Source organism: Hemitrygon akajei, chromosome 2 (assembly GCF_048418815.1).
Source record: "Hemitrygon akajei chromosome 2, sHemAka1.3, whole genome shotgun sequence".
Lineage (NCBI taxonomy): Eukaryota > Metazoa > Chordata > Chondrichthyes > Myliobatiformes > Dasyatidae > Hemitrygon > Hemitrygon akajei.
In genome coordinates, this window is record NC_133125.1 from 161,836,588 (window position 1) to 161,850,941 (window position 14,354).

Genomic DNA, 14,354 nt, shown 5'->3' on the forward strand with positions numbered 1-14,354 from the left:
TTCCTAAGTGAGCTGCCAACCACAGCTGACCGCCCCATCTGCCTGAAGCAACTAGTTTTAAGACACCAGTAACCCGCCTTTTCTCCTCCTGTCAGTAGAATCAGTTCTGCTGGGATTAGTAGCTAAGCCACACGTGAAGGCCAAGAGCTGGACTTGTTTCTCAGAGGCTGGTTGAGACGCACACCATTGAAACCATTTAACAGGTAGTGGGAGCTTATCCCCATGACCTCCCCCAGCTTAAAGAACCACAGAGTCTAGTGAGGTCATGGACCATTTGCAGATTACAGATGAGGAGGTGTTTGCTGTCCCGAGGCAAGTTAGGATGAATAGATCCCCAGGGCGTTGATGTTGCATCGGACCCTGTGGAGACTAGTACAGAAACTGCAGAGGCCCTAGCAGAGATACTTAAAACATCTTCATCCATGGGTGGAGAACTGGAGGGTTGGAGTATGGCTGATGTTTGTTTGTTTAAGAAAGACTCTAAGAATAAATCAGGAAATTATAGGCTGGTGAATCTAGCATCAATATTGGGAAAGTACTTGGAAGGTATTTTAAAGGACAGGATATGCTTATAAGTATTTGTATAGATAAAGGACTGATTAGGAATAGTCAACATGGCTTTGTGCATGGTAGTCATGTCTAACCAATCACACAGAGTTTTTGAGAAAGATACCAGAAATATTGATGAAGAGAATGTTGTCAGGCATTTGACAAGGTCCTACATGGACGGTTGGTCAAGAAAAATTCAGTTGCTTGGAATTCGTGATAAGGTAGTATATTGGATTAGTCATTGGCTTCGCAGGAAAAGCTAAGAGAATGGTTGTATGATGGTTGAGTCTGACTGTGACTAATGGAGTGCCGCAGGGATTGGAGCTGCGTCCATCATTGTTTGTCATCTATATCAACAATCTGGCTAATGTGGTGAACTGGAACAGCAAATTTGCATATGACACCAAGACTATGGTGTAGTGGACAGCAAGGAAGACTATCAAAGCTTGCAGGATCTGGACCAGGTGGAAAATGGGCTGAAAAAATGGCAGATAGAATATAATGGAGACAAATGTGAGGTGTTTACTTTGGGAAGACTGACCCGGGTAGATCTTGTATGGTGAGCAGGAGGGCATTATATGGGTCCATAATACTTTGAAAGTGGTGTTACAGGCAGATAGGGTCATAAATAAAACTTTTGGCACATTGGCCTTCATAAATCAATGTATTGAGTACAGAAGATGGGATGTTATGTTGAAGTTGTATAAGACATTGGTGAGGCCTAATTTGAAGTATTGTGTGCTGTTTTGGTCACCTCCCTACAGGAAAGATAGAGCATAGAAACCTACAGTACATTACAGGCCCTTTGGCCCAGAATGTTGTGCCGACTGTGTAATAAGATTGAAAGAGTACAGAGAAAATTTACAAGGATGTTGCTGGGACTTGAGGACCTGAGTTATAGGAAAAGGTTGAATAGGTTAGGACTTTAGATCGGGTAAATGAAAGCAGGCTTTTTCCACTTAGGTTTAGTGAGATGGCAGCTAGAAGTCACAGGTTAAGGGTAAAAGATAAAATGTTTAAGGTGAACAGGAGGGGGAGCATCTGCACTCAGGATGGTGACAGTGTAGAAGGAGCTGCCAGCACAACTGGTGGATGTGGTTTCGATTTCAGCATTTAAGAAAGATTTGGTTAGGTACATAGAAAGGCCATGATCCGGGTGCAGGTCGATGGGACTAGGCAGATTAATGGCCTTGCATTGACTGGATGAGCTGATGGGCCTGTTTCTGTGCTGTAGTGTTCTATGACTAACACCAGCAACAATATCAACAGCAACATAACAAACCAGCAACAGCAAATTGAGCCCCTTTCTTCTTTCAGTAATACAGATCAGACGGGATCCGGTTACCTGTAGCTCAATGGGCAGCACACTCAGCTCTGAGTCAGAGTGTCGTGAACTTGAGAGCCAGTCCAGAGATTTATTTATTTAGTGACGCAACACGAAATAGGCCCTTCCAGCCCTTTGAGCCTCGCTGACCCAGAAACCACTGACAACTCCAATTTAAACCTGACCTGATCGCAGGATAATTTACAATGACCAGTTAACCTACCCATATGTCTTTGGACTTTGGGAGGAAACAGGAGCACTTGGGGAAAACCCAGATATTCCACAGACCCCTTGCAGATGATGTCGGAATTGACCTCTGATGAACTCCCAGCTGTTTACCATTTACACTGATGATTTGGAAGAGGGAACTGAGTGTAGTGTAGCAAAATTTGCTGATGACACTAAACTGAGTGGAAAAGCAAATTGTACAGAGGATGTGGAGAGTCTGCAGAGGGATAAAGATAGGTTAAGTGAGTGGGCCAAGGTATGGCAGATGGAATACAACATTGGTAAATGTGAGATCATCCACTTTGGAAGGAATAAAAGAAGAGCAGATTATTATTTAAATGGTGAAAGATTGCAGCATGCTGTTGTGTAGAGGGACTTGGAGTGCTTTTTCATGAATGGCAAAAAGTTAGCTTGCGGGTACAACAGATTATTAAGAAAGCAGATGGACACTTGGCCTTCATTGCTGGAGGGATTGAATTCAAGAGCAGGGCGGTCATGCTGCAACTATACAGGGTTCTGGTGAGGCCGCACCTGGAGTATTGTGTGCAGTTCCAGTCGCCATTCTTGAGGAAGGATCGTTGCCCCGGCCGTCGATCTGGGCTACCCCAGCAACCCAAGCATATTCAAAACCCGGACTCCTGCGCCATCAATGTGGGTTGCAACGACCATGGACACCTTCAAAGCGATTGCGCAGCCTCCAACTGGGACTCCAGCTTTGAACTCCAGGCCGGATCTTCACATGCTGTGATTGTGACTCCCGTCTTCCCTTCCCCCACCACCACTCGGCAATCCCCTCTCCCTCAGATCCCATCATCAGCTCCTGGGCCCTCAGAAGATCCATCTTCCTCTCACCCCAACCCTCACCTATCCACCGACACCACCAGCCTCCATTCCATCCAACCTTCAACTCTCTGAGGCAGAGTGCTTGTTCCTCAGTAAGGGCCTCACTTTTGTCCCCCCTTGCCCACACTTCAGCGAGTTCCGTGTACGCCATGACGCTGAACTCTTCTTCTGCCGGCTCCGTCTCCGAGCCTGCTTCTTCGACAAGGACTCTGCCACCCCCACCGATGACCCCCTCCTCCTGTCTTCAACCCTCCTCCTCTTCATGTAAACCCTGCCCTGGTCTTCTGCCTGCTCTGGATCTCTTAATTGCTAACTGCCAACGGGACATCAACCGTTAGATAGAGCTCTTATAGATAGCAGGGTCAAGGGATATGGGGAGAGGGCAGGAACAGGGTACTGATTGTGTATGATCAGCCATGATCACAGTGAATGGCAGTGCTGGCTAGAAGGGGCGAATGGCCTACTCCTGCACCTACTGTCTATTGTCTCGACTTCACCACACCTTGTTCCACTTCTAACCTCACTCCTTCTGAATGCTCTACTCTCCACTCCCTCCGCACCAATCCCAACCTCACTATTAAACCTGCTGATAAGGGGGGCGCTGTTGTAGTCTGGCGTACTGACCTCTACCTGGCCGAGGCACAGTGACAACTCGCCGATACCTCCTCTTATTTACCCCGCTGTCATGTCCCCACTAAGGAGCACTAGGCAACTGTCTCCCACACCATCACCAACCTTATCGGTTCTGGGGATCTCCCATCCACTGCCACCAACCCTCATAGTTCCCACACCCCGCACTTCCCGTTTCTACCTCCTACCCAAGATCCACAAACCTGCCTGTCCAGGTAGACCCATTGTCTCAGCTTGCTCTTGCCCCACCGAACTCATTTCTGCATAACTCGACACTATTTTATCCCCCCTTGTTCAATCCCTTCCCACCTATGTTCGTGACACTTCTCATGCTCTGAATTTTTTTCATTGATTTTAAGTTCCCTGTCCCCCACCGCCTTATTTTCACCATGGACGTCCAGTCCCTAAATACCTCCATCCCCCACCAGGAAGGTCTCAAAGCATTCCGCTTCTTTTTGGATTCCAGACCTAACCAGTTCCCCACTACCACCACTCTCCTCTGTCTAGCAGAATTAGTCCTTATTCTCAATCATTTCTCCTTTGGCTCCTCCCACTTCCTCCAAACCAAAGGTGTAGCCATGGGCACCCGCATGGGTCCCAGTTATGCCTGTCCTTTTGTTGGCTTTGTTCCAAGCTTATAGGGGTATCCGTCCCCCACTTTTCCTTCGCTACATTAATGACTACATTGGCACTGCCTCCTGCACACATGCTGAGCTCGTTGACTTCATTAACTTTGCCTCCAACTTCCACCCTGCCCTCAAATTTACCTGGTCCATTTCCGAAACCTCCCTCCCCTTTCGTGATCTTTCTGTCTCCATCTCTGGAGACAGCTTATCTACTGATATCTACTATAAGCCTACAGACTCTCACAGCTGTCTGGACTATTCCTCTTCCCACCCTGTCTCTTGCAAAAATTCCGTCCCCTTCTTGCAATTCCTCCATCTCCACCACATCTTCTCTCAGGATGAGGCTTTTCATTCCAGGATGAGGGAGATGTCTTCCTTTTTTAAGCAAAGGGGCTTCCCTTCCTCCACCATCAACTCTGCTCTCAAACGCATCTCTCCCAATTCACGCACATCTACCCTCACCCCATCCGCACGCCACCCCACTTGGGATAGGGTTCCACTTGTCCTCACCTACCACCCGTCCAGCCTCTGAGTCCAACGTATAATTCTCCGTAACTTCTATCACCTCCAACAGGATCCCACTACCAAGCGCATCTTTCCCTCCCCCCTCCGCTTTCCGCAGAGATCGCTCCCTACACGACTCCCTTATCCATTCGTTCCCCCTCCCATCCCTTCCCACCGATCTCCCTCCTGGCACGTATCCTTGCAAGCGGAACAAGTGCTACACCTGCCCTTGTACTTCCTCCCTCACCACCATTCAGGGCCCCAGACAGTCCTTCCAGGTGAGGCGACACTTCACCTGTGAGTCGGCTGGTGTGGTATACTGCGTCCGGTGCTCCTGGTGTAGCCTTCTATATATTGGTGAGACCTGACGCAGACTGGGAGACCGTTTCGCTGAACACCTATGCTCTGTCCGCCAGAGAAAGCAGGATCTCCCAGTGGCCACACATTTTAATTCCATGTCCCATTCCCATTCTGATATGTCCATTCCTGGCCTCCTCTACTGTCAAGATGAAGCCACACTCAGGTTGGAGGAACAACACCTTATATACCGTCTGGGTAGCCTCCAACCTGATGGCATGAACATTGACTTCTCTAACTTCCATTAATGCCTCTCCACCCCTTCTTACCCCATCCCTGATTTATTTATTCTTCCCCCTTCGCCCCCTTTTTATCTCTCTCTGCCCATCACTCTGCCTGTTCTCCATCTCCCTCTCGTGCTCCCTTCCCCCTTTCTTTCTCCCTAGGCCTCCCATTCCATGATCCTTTCCCTTCTCCAGCTCTGTATCCCTTGTGCCAATCACCTTTCCAGCTCTTAGCTTCAGCCCACCCCCTCTGGTCTTCTCCTATCATTTCGCATTTCCCCCACTCCCCCTCCTACTTTCAAATCTCTTACTATCTTTTCTGTCAGTTAGTCCTGACGAAGGGTCTCAGCCCGAAATGTCGGCAGTGCTTCTCCCTATAGATGCTGCCTGGCCTGCTGCATTCCACCAGCATTTTGTGGGTGTTGCTTGAATTTCTAGCATCTGCAGATTACTTCGTGTGAGGAAGGGTATACTGGCTTTGGAGGCATTGCAGAGAAGGTTCACCAGGTTGATTCCAGGGATGAAGGGGTTAACCTATGAGGAGAGATTGAGTCATCTGGGACTATACTCTGGAATTCAGAAGAATGAGAGGGGATCTTATAGAAACATACAAAATTTTGAAAGGGCTAGATACGATAAAAGTAGGAAAGTTGTTTCTATTGGTAGGTGAGACTAGAACTAGGGGACATTGCCTCAAGATTCAGGGGAAAAGATTTAGGACAGAGATTAGGAGAAACTGTTTTTCCCAGAGAGTGGTGAATCTGTGGAATTCTCTGCCCAAGGAAGCAGTTGAGGCTTCTTCACTGTTATGGACCAACAACAATAAATGTAGAACGGAGTTGGGGAATTATTGCAAAACAACTAAATTTATTAACATTTATGCAGAAATATAGAACATTAAATGAACGGCTATCTTAAACAGAAGTTTACGGTATTATGCGTCTATAGCTCCTAAAGAATCAAACTTAGAAACAATTCTTAAAGTCTTACTCAAGCACAGTCTTAGAGTGTCAATTTAAACTGTCATGGAGATTCATGAAATGTGTGAGAGGAGAGATTTGTGTGTTCACGATACACGAGAGTCGATCTTGTCGATTCACAATACAGCAGAGAGGTGACCTCGAAGAAACAGTTGCCAAAGTTTGCAGCCGCGGGGTGCTTTTTCGAAGAGTCCAAAAAGAGTGAGATTTCACAGAGTCACTGACAGGGAATGCCCCTTTCGCCGAAATGGTCTCCACACAACACCCAAGACCATGCAGGGGTTAACCAGAAGTGTGTGCCACAATTTACGTAGGGATTTTATGAAACGTCAGCCACTTTCGAAATGCACAGCGTGCTGCCGACTAACCACAATCCTTTGGGTTCATTCGAAGCCTGCAATCTTCACTCTCACTCTCTTCCCATTGACCCCTTACCGAGCGACTCCAACGAACCACTGCCCACGAAACGACTGTGACTCTTTTATACCATTGCGGATACGTCATCACGTGACTCTCACAGAAACAAAGTCATGAATTCCCAGTGAACTATGTGACGTCCCAAGAATCGAAACTACAAGCTTCCAGCAAACAAGACTATAGATACATCACACTTAGTAAACAAAACTAATATCATGTGATATCCACCGGAATCGAAACTGTGGACCCATAACATCACTAAATAAATTTACCATACAGTTAGATAGATTTTTACACAGTAGGGGAATTAAGGGTTATGTAGAAAAGGCAGGTAGATGGAGCTGAATTTACGGACAGATCAACCATGATCTTATTGAGTGGCCGGGCAGGCCCGATGGGCCGGATGGCCTACTCCTGCTCCTATTCCTTATGATCTTGTTATATCATCCACCCTGTCTGTGAAAATCTTCAGCTCCACCCATACCATCTTGCTTTTGACATTACTATCTTGGGGAAAAGAAATATTTGGGTTGTTTACCCTATCTGCATCTCTTTAATAATTGTGTACATTACGGTTCCATCACCTCAGACTTCTTCATTCCAACTTGTGAAGGTTGAGCAGGCTTGTGTTGGTGGGGTGCACACTCCGTCAACATTATTCCTGGAAGACTGCCGGCTGTGAGTCCCTGTACCCTCTGGGTGAATGGGATGCTGGGGTGGGTGAGCCCCTTTATTCCTTCATGGAATCTAGACCTATCATTCCAGCATTAAGGACAGTGGTGCTGGATTGTCAGACTGAAAGTTTCTCTCTGGAAGCCAAGAAAAGACACTGTTTGCAATATTCCCTTCACCCAGGATAAGCTTACTCAAAACTGACAACATCAAGTATTTCAAGCTTGAGTTAATAGCAGGAAAACAGAGAACATCATCCTCTCAGATCAGCAAGTGAAGACTGTTGTGTCCAGCCTAAACAACCAGAGCCTTCTTGGATTCAACTTCATAACTTGATTCAGTTTCCAGGTCATGCGTTTCCCCAATCAGCTGGAATAGACAAATTGCAATTGTTACCGTAAGACATAGGGGCAAAATTTAAGCCTCCATTTATTATCCCTCTCAACCCCATTCTCCTGCCTCCTCCCCATAACCTTTGATACCCTTACTAACCTAGAACCTATCAAATTCCACTTTAAATTTACCAAACTGTCTGCAGCAATGAATTCCACAGATTCCCTACCCTTTGCCTAAAGAAATCCCTCCTCTTCTCTGTTCTAAAGGGACATCCTTGTGTTCTGATACTGTGCCCTCTGGTCCTACTCTCTCTCACTGTAGAAACCTCCTCTCCACATCCACTCTATCTAGGTTTCTGAACATTCTATAAGTTTCAACGAGATCCCCCCCTCAATTATCTGAACTCCAGTGAGTCCAGGCCAAGAGTCATCAAATGCTCTTCCGTTGTTAACCCTTTCGTTTCCAGGATTATTCTTTTGAACCTCTCTGGTCCCTCTCCACCGTCAGCACATCCTTCCTTAGATAAGAGGCCCGAAACTGCTCACCCAATATTCCAAATGTGGTCTGACCAATGCCTAAGAATTACAATCTTATTTTTATATTCTCGTCCTCTCGAAATGAATGCCATCATTGTATTTACCTCCTCACCACCGACTCAACCTGAAAGTTATCCTTTAGGCACTCCCGAGTCCTTTTGCATCTTGTATTTTTGAATTTTCCACCTCTTTAGAAAATCATCTGCATCTTTATTTCTTCTGCCAAAGTGCATGACCATACATTTCCCAACACTATATCCCATCTGCCCCTCTTTTCCCACTCTCCCAATCTCTCCAAGTCCTCTGCAGACTCCCTGCTTCCTCAGTACCACCTGCCCCTCCATCCTTATATTGCCCACAATGAGGGTGCAGATTACCTGATGATGAACATTCAGACTCAAACCACGGTGACACAGACCACAGAGGCAGCAAGTTGGACTGAATAAATGATGCAAAACGAGGACACCAAACCAGCCACACTGTGCAACTCCAGACTGGGGGGTAGCAGTGGGGTGGGGTGGGGTGGTAAGGATAATTAATGTCCATAATTTATGTGGAGAATATGCCCAGACATAGAAGCAATGAAACAGTAAGAGAAATTATGATTATGCAAATTCCAATCACGTTTTGTACAATTGCCGAAAATGACCCTAAAGGTTTTCTCTGCGTGCAACAGTGTGTAGGAGACTGTGAGAGGATTTTATGGACAGTGTGAACATGTGAGTGTAAGAGAGGGAGGGGGTATCAGTGAACTTATCAAACCATGCTTGGAACACCACACTAAAAAGCAGGAGAAATTATTATTATAAAAATTACCTGTTTACTGTCTCCTGTCTGTGCCTTGTTTCGATGATCTATAATGAACAAAATATCTTTCATAAATTATAAATACAGAATATTGCCAGATTATTTACACTTAAATTCCAGCCTCAATAAAATAATTTTTAATTTTAGTTTGCTCTTATTTCAGTCTATTTTGGTGGAGCTTCTCCTCACAGCTGAGTTTGAACAGTGAGTGCTGACGGGACCTCTGGATTACAGACTGGAGAAGCTCCCAGGTCAGATAGTACAGAAAGTTAAACCATCACTGGAAGAGCCGTGTTACCCACAGTAACCACCCGAGGTGTCTCCCACAGGGAAATTCTGCTCCCTCGGACTGTGATTTTTACTGATGGGAACCCCTGTGCTCTGACGCCACGGAATCGGGATATAGGCCCCTGACCTGCACTGGGAGCCGCCTTCATGTTACTGGTCTTTGGAAACCGAGGCTTTGCACAGATCTGTTATCTCATTCCCATTTACTATCATTCCCTGGATCTGTGCTGCAGCAGATCTACAACAATCAGTCCTTCCACACATGATCCACAAGGTCCCAAACGTTTAAAATGAACAGACAGAGAGACAGTATGGATTCTTAACATAACACATCCTTTATCCTACTCTCCCTCCACCTCTCTCCCACTTCCCACCCCTCTCCTCTCCTTCCTCAATCTCTCACCTTCCCACCCCTCTCCTCCCCTCTTCCCACCCCTTCCCTCTCTCCACTTAAATTCCAGCCTCAATAAAATAATGTTTAACTCTTGTTTGCTCTTATTTCGGTCTATTTTGGTGGAGCTTCTCCTCACAGCTGAGTTTGAACAGTGAGTGCTGACGGGACCTCTGGATTAAAGATTTTTACTCCTCGTGCATGTGAAGGATGCAAGAAATAAAGCTGATTAAAAATAATAATGTGATCTGAATGAACATTGTACAGCACAGGTTTCTCACTCTCAGTACATGTGACAACAATAAACCAATCACTTTTTCAGCAGAACCCCACAGATCTGGGTGAAAGTACTTCCTGAATGAAAGGAAACAGCCAGGAAGGAGGTAGAGAGGGGTGGAAATGAGTGAGCAAGTGAGAAATGGAGAGAGACAGAAAGAGAGGGACAGACAGACAGTGAGATTGAGCAAGAGGCAGAGACAGGGAGAGACGGAGTAAGGAAGAGAGACAGACAGACGGAGAAACGTGTTGGAGATTTCCCCACGACTCTCTCCCTTTCAGAAACTGAAGTGTCGGTGAGAAACGAGAAACCGTGCTAAGTTTTCACTGTGACTGAGTTCTTTAGACTGTGATCGAATGGCTGAAAGCTTTGGTGCATTTGATACTCACAGTGACACACTGCAAAGAACACGGAGTGAATCAATCCAATCACAGCTGTTGATGCGAGGAACGTGCCCCAGGTCAGAGTGCGGCTGTGACAACCTTTATCTGAAAGTGTATAAGAGAGGGCTCACTGAATGGGTTCATGCCAAGTATCCCCAAAGACACTCAATTTTAACATCAGCTTTAATACTGTAAAACTTACAAATATACAACAGGACTAAAGTTAGCAGAAGGAAATATACACAATTAACATGCATGGAAAACCCAACTGGAAATCAGCATGTTAACATTTGTAACACATCAATTGTGTGCACGGAAAATGATAATGATGAAGGAGGGATAAGGGTAGAGGGATGGGTAGTGAGGTGGACATGGGAGGGAGGAGGGGAGAGGAGCAGGGGAGACTGGGAGAGAAGGAATCAGAAAAAGGAGAGCGAATGGGATGTGCCGGTGGGGAAGGGAGAAAGGGATACTGGGGAAGGAGTTGGGAATTGTTCGGGGCAGAGATTAGGAAATGGAGCACGGGGAGAAGTGGAGTGTCGGGGACAAGCAGAGGCAAAGGGATGGTGGGGGAGAGGCAAGAGAGGAGAGGGAGAGAGAGATGGGCTGAGGGTTTGACTGAAAGGGTAGGGAGAAAGGAAATTGGACTGGGGCGGAGATGTGGTGAGGAGGAGGAGAGGCGGAGCAGAGAGAGAAGAAGAAATTGATTAGAGGGAGAAAGGGAAACCCAAAGGTAGGGGCAGAGCAGGAGAGAGATGGGGAATTGTGTGGCAGTGGGTGAATCTGGGATAGGGGCCAATAATAATAATATCTCTCATTTCCACCTCGTCCCCCTTCTCTTCCTCCCTCCACTCCTCCCACCCTCTGCTGCTCTCTCTTCTCTAAGTCTGGATCAGCCCAGAGACAGAGGATCTGGTGCCTCATTCCACCGGCAAACAGAATCTGCTTTACTTACTGATGAGGCTAACCAAGCTGGTGGGTCCTGATTCATGCTGTTGCAGACCATAAGAGATAAGAGCATAACTGAGTCTTTTGACCCACTGATCAGGAGGTTAAGGCACATGCAGCAGGATCTGAAGAAAGCTGTCAAACTGGATTCCAGCATTGGCCTGTTAACAGGAGGCAGTAGATGCCGGTGGAAAGACATGCTTCTGATTGGAAGACTGTGACAAGTGTTGCACGCCGGACTGTATTTGAGATACTGGGCTTTATCAATATAGACAGAGAGTACAGGAAAGGGGACACCTAATGAGCATTTAGAAAACACTGGCTTGACTACAACCGGGCGATGGGTCCGGATTTCAGCAATGACGGCAGGGCTTTGGGAGGGGAGCAGTCGGCATTCAGTAAAATGACTGCAGGGGCGAGATTGAGTAAAGTGCTTTCCTCGGAGCAGAGGAGATTGCAGAGGTATTTAGATCAGGATTGGTGTCAGCCTTGGTGCATCGGTGGTCATGTATTAAATGGTTGAGTACAGCAGTTGTACAAAATGCTGGTGAGGCCTGCCTAATTTGGAGTACTGTGTGCAGTTCTGGTCACCTACCTACCTACCTATAAGAGAGACTGAAAGAGTGCCAAGAACATTTACAAGATCGTTGTAAGGCCTTGAGGGCCCGAGTTATAGGTTAGGACTTTCTTCCCTGCAGTGTAGGAGAGTGAGGGGAGATTTGACAGAGGTACACAAAATTATGAGGGAGAGTGAAATTCAAGTTGGAGGTCACAGGTTAAGGGTGAGAGCTGAAATATTTAAGGGGAACCTGAGGAGGAACGTCTTCAGCAGGAGGGTGGTGAGAGAGTGGAAGGAGCTACCAGAGGAAGTGGTGGATGCAGGTTCAATTTCAACATTTAAGAGAAGGTTGGGGTAAGAACATGGATATGATCGAGGTGCAGGTTATGAGGTAGAATAACAGTTTGGCAGGGACTAGATGGGCTGAAGGGCCTGTTCCTGTGCTGCAGTGTTCTGTGATCCCAGAGGAAATGAAGAAAAAGTGTTCTATTGCCCTTACCTAAGTCAGGAGATCATAGCACTGGACGTGATCTAATTGGAGGCAGATTAATTCCTGGGATGAGAGTATTGTCCTGGCAAGAGAGGCTAAATCACGTGTGTCTGGCAGAACGCTTCTCTGCCTGAGCTCAGCACACATCAACACCTCACTTGGCTGCTAGAGCAAGGAGCCTCTCCCTATCAGATCATCTCTATGCTGCAGGGTTCTCATTCCAATCCCTCAGGACTGTGATGAGTGTGAGGCGATCACCCATCTCTGCATGGACTATGCTTTGCAAAGAAGTTCTGGAAAAGGATGCTATGTTGAACCCTGTCGATGTTAAGTGAGGTTGATAGTCAGCCTGACCTCAGTGGTTGGGAAGATGTTGGAATCAATTGTTAAGGACGATGTTATGGAGTACTTGGTGGCACAGGACAAGATAGGACAAAATCAGCATGGTTTCCTTAAGGGGAAATCTTGCCTGATAAACCTGTTGGAATGCTTTGAGGAGTTTACAAGTAGGATAGATAAAAGGGATGCAGTGGATGACAAGGTGCCACATGAGTCTGCTTTCCAAGTTACAAGCTCATGGTATTACAGGAAAGTTACTGGTATGATTAGAGTGTTGGCTGATTGGTATGAGTCAGTGCATGGGAAGAAAAGATGCTTTTTTTGGTTAGCTGCCAGTGACGAGTGGTTTCCGCAAGGGTCGGTGTTGGGACAGCTTTTTATGCTGTATATCAATGATTTAAACGATGGTATAGATGACTTTGTTGCCAAGTTTGCAGATGGTAGGAAGATTGCCAGGTAGTGTTGAGGAAACAGATAGGATGCAGAAGGCCTTGGACAGAGTAGGAGAATGGGCAAGAAAATGGCAAATGAAATACAATGTTGGAAATTGCATGGTCATAAACTTTGGTAGAGAAATAAATGTGCATACTGTTTTCTAAATGGGGAGAAAATTTGAAAATCAGAGATGCAAATGGACTTGGGACTCTTTGTGCAGAACACCCTAAAGGTAAACTTGCAGGTAGTCGGTGGTGAGGAAGGCAAATGCAATGTTAGCATTCATTTCAAGAGGTCTAGAATACAAGAGTAGGGATGTGATGCTGAGGCTTTATAAGGCACCAGTGAGGCCTCACATTGAGTATTGTGAACAGTTTTGGGCTCCTTATATCAGAAAAGATGAGCTGGCATTGGAGAGGGTTCAGAGGAGGTTCACAAGGATGATTCTGGGAATGAAAGGGTTACATACGAAGAATGTTTGATAGCTTTGGGTCTGTTCTAGCTGGAATTTAGAAGGCTGAAGGGGGATCTCATTGAAACCTTTTGGATGTTGAAAGGCCCAGCGAGAGTAGATGTGGAAAGCATGTTGGGGAGTCTAGGTCAAGAGGACACAGACTTGGGATAAAGGGGTGTCCATTACAGAGATGTGGAGAAATTCTTTAGCCAGAGGGCAGTAAATTTATGGAATTTGTTACCACAGGAAGCTGTAAGAGGCCAGGTCATTGGGTGTATTTAAGGCAGAGCTTGATAGGTTTTTGATTGGACATGGCATCAGGGAGTGGGGCTGAGGAGGGGAGAAAAGGATCTGCCATGAGTAAATGGTGGAGCAGACTCGATGCACCAAATGGCCTAATTCTGCTCCAATGTCTTATGGTCTTATTGAGAAAGTAAGGAGGCATGGGATGGACATTGCTTTGCTTGCCCACAGAAGTGCTTGTAGACAGGTCATAATCTGCCTGGAGGTCGGTGACCAGTGGAGTGCCTCAGGGATCTATTCTGGGACCCCTACTCTGTGTGATTTTTATAAATGACCTGGATGAGGAAGTGGAGGGATAGTTTAGTAATTTTACTTATGACACAAAAGGTTGGGGGCATTGTGGATAGTGTGGAGGGCTGTCAGAGGGACAGAGATAGGATGCAAAACTGGGCTGAGAAGTGGCAGATGGAGTTCAACCCAGATAAGTGTGAGGTGTAAACTAGAGAAAATCTGC

The 14,354-nt window shown here is 46.4% G+C and overlaps 1 protein-coding gene across 1 annotated transcript in view; it reads right to left on the reverse strand.

Annotated features, from left to right (window-relative positions):
- Positions 1-6,132: 6,132 nt before the first annotated feature.
- The window catches only part of LOC140717414 (uncharacterized), a 37,708-nt gene continuing 29,486 nt past the window's right edge, over positions 6,133-14,354 (reverse strand). The window contains exons 10-12 of the mRNA XM_073030966.1: positions 10,379-10,477; positions 9,043-9,080; positions 6,133-7,723 (exon numbers count right to left, since the gene is read on the reverse strand). Coding sequence (XP_072887067.1) covers positions 7,649-7,723; positions 9,043-9,080; positions 10,379-10,477 — 212 coding nt within the window. The 3' untranslated portion in view covers positions 6,133-7,648. The remainder of the gene's footprint in view (positions 7,724-9,042; positions 9,081-10,378; positions 10,478-14,354) is intronic.